General features: G+C 40.7%; 2 protein-coding genes across 2 annotated transcripts in view; both read right to left on the reverse strand.

Moving 5' to 3' along the window:
* Positions 1-363: 363 nt before the first annotated feature.
* LOC123008367 (histone H4) overlaps positions 364-1,771 on the reverse strand; it is a 4,918-nt gene continuing 3,510 nt past the window's right edge. Inside the window, exon 2 of the mRNA XM_044404137.1 lies at positions 364-634. Within this exon, the coding sequence (XP_044260072.1) occupies positions 516-634 (119 nt within the window). The 3' untranslated portion in view covers positions 364-515. The remainder of the gene's footprint in view (positions 635-1,771) is intronic.
* LOC123008368 lies at positions 592-1,765 on the reverse strand. The gene has a single exon (XM_044404138.1). The coding sequence runs from the start codon at positions 1,605-1,607 to the stop codon at positions 948-950; it is 660 nt and encodes a 219-aa protein (XP_044260073.1). The 5' UTR covers positions 1,608-1,765; the 3' UTR covers positions 592-947.

The following is a 1,771-nucleotide window of genomic DNA, read 5'->3' on the forward strand; positions in this document are numbered from 1 at the left end:
TTGGCACGAGAAAGGTTATCGACATACAGATCAAAAACAATTTAATTATAGTAATAATACACGTTGAGTCATTGATAATAAAGACCCTGACCGATGAATACCTAAATTCAAGGACTCCAATTTATAAAAATTGTCAAACTTTCTTTCTGTAGGCGACTAGATGTAAATCATTTCAAAACAACCCCTGTACATATCAATCCTGTGCTCAACTAATACCTAAGAGGTATTAAGAGGTAGACACAGAAAACATATGCTGCATAATACCATATATCTGTATTCTTGAGTTTTTTGTTTTATTTTGTCTTCGTATATATTTTTTTTTTGTGAAAAGATTTTTTTCATTTGTTTAGAAAATTTTTGTGGTTCTGAAAAGAACCGTTTTGTTTTTTTTTTTGTCCAAAAATTAAAATGCTATGAATTGATTGATGAAACAATAAAGAAGAAAGAAAACTGTAGGTTCGCCGCTTCGTAGATATAGGTAGGTGGTGGAAATCATCAAAACAACTAAACACTTTTTACCCTCCAAAACCGTAAAGTGTACGACCCTGACGTTTTAAAGCGTAAACGACATCCATGGCGGTGACAGTTTTACGTTTGGCGTGTTCGGTGTAGGTAACGGCATCACGAATGACGTCCAATTTCCAATTTAACAATCGTTTATTGTTTGGTTATACAGTTTAAAACTTATATCTGTGGTTACAAGGGAAAAAGACGCTGCTGAGGCTTAGGGCCTTTTCAGCATGTGAAAATTAATTTTTACTTAAGATATTACAAAATGGACYTAAACTAACTAACATGGGGTTCTTAAATATTGTAGCTTAATACTAGGTTAATCTAAATTAAAATTAGGGARTGGTGTCATCATGTGGGCGGTGAGTCCGGAGGGCGATGGTCTTGGTTGTTGTTCGTTGCAATCTGGTCGAAGGAGAAAAGGTTAGGAGAAAAGGTTAACGCATAGAAAGTGGAGTTTCGTCAATCAGTTCCTGGAGAATGGGTGGAAGGGTATTGTAAGAAGGTTGAAGAAGAGTGGTGGGTGGGTGGCGGTATTTTAGTTTGGGAACTTTTGGAATTCTGTTGCTGAGACGGTTGGTGAATGGATATTTGAAGGAGGTGTGGAGAGTTTGGATGGCAATTTGATTTGTACTGTTTAGTGTTCGAGAAACATAGGATTTTTGGAGTTTGGTGAGGCGTTCGGTGATTGGAGTGGTTTGAGTGGTTGTGTGAATGAGGCGGCTGGGATATTGAAAATCTAGACGGAAGATTTTGCGAAGGATGTGGCGTTCGGTGTCGGCTATTTGAAGGAGTTGGGTGGGGGGAAGAGAGGCATAGATTGGAGCACGATATTCGATGACGGGACGGATGAATGAGTTGTAGGTGTGGAGAAGGGTTTTTGGACKGCAGCCGTGAAGACGGCCGCGGATTAGGTAGAGGAGGTTGGCTCGGTTTCGGACTTTTTTGAGGGTTTCATGGATGTCTGGGGCGAGAGAACATGTGTGGGAAAAAGTTATGCCAAGGTATTTGATGGATTTTGAATGGGGAATTTGTTGGTTGTTGAGGAGAAGTTGGATGGGTTGGGTTCGTGCTCGTCTTGAATTTCTGTATGACATGGTGATGGATTGGGATTTTATGGGGTTAGGTTTGATTCTCCAGGTGTTGGTCCAATTTTCTATGTGTCGGAGTTGGGTTTGGAGGCGGTGGGCGGCGACGGAAGGGGATTTGTGGGATGACCAGATTGCAGTGTCGTCGGCGAAGAGTCGAGTTTTCGTCCTTG

Source organism: Tribolium madens, unplaced genomic scaffold, assembly GCF_015345945.1.
Source record: "Tribolium madens isolate multiple individuals breed KSU strain unplaced genomic scaffold, Tmad_KSU_1.1 Scaffold_4;HRSCAF=75, whole genome shotgun sequence".
NCBI classification, from domain to species: domain Eukaryota; kingdom Metazoa; phylum Arthropoda; class Insecta; order Coleoptera; family Tenebrionidae; genus Tribolium; species Tribolium madens.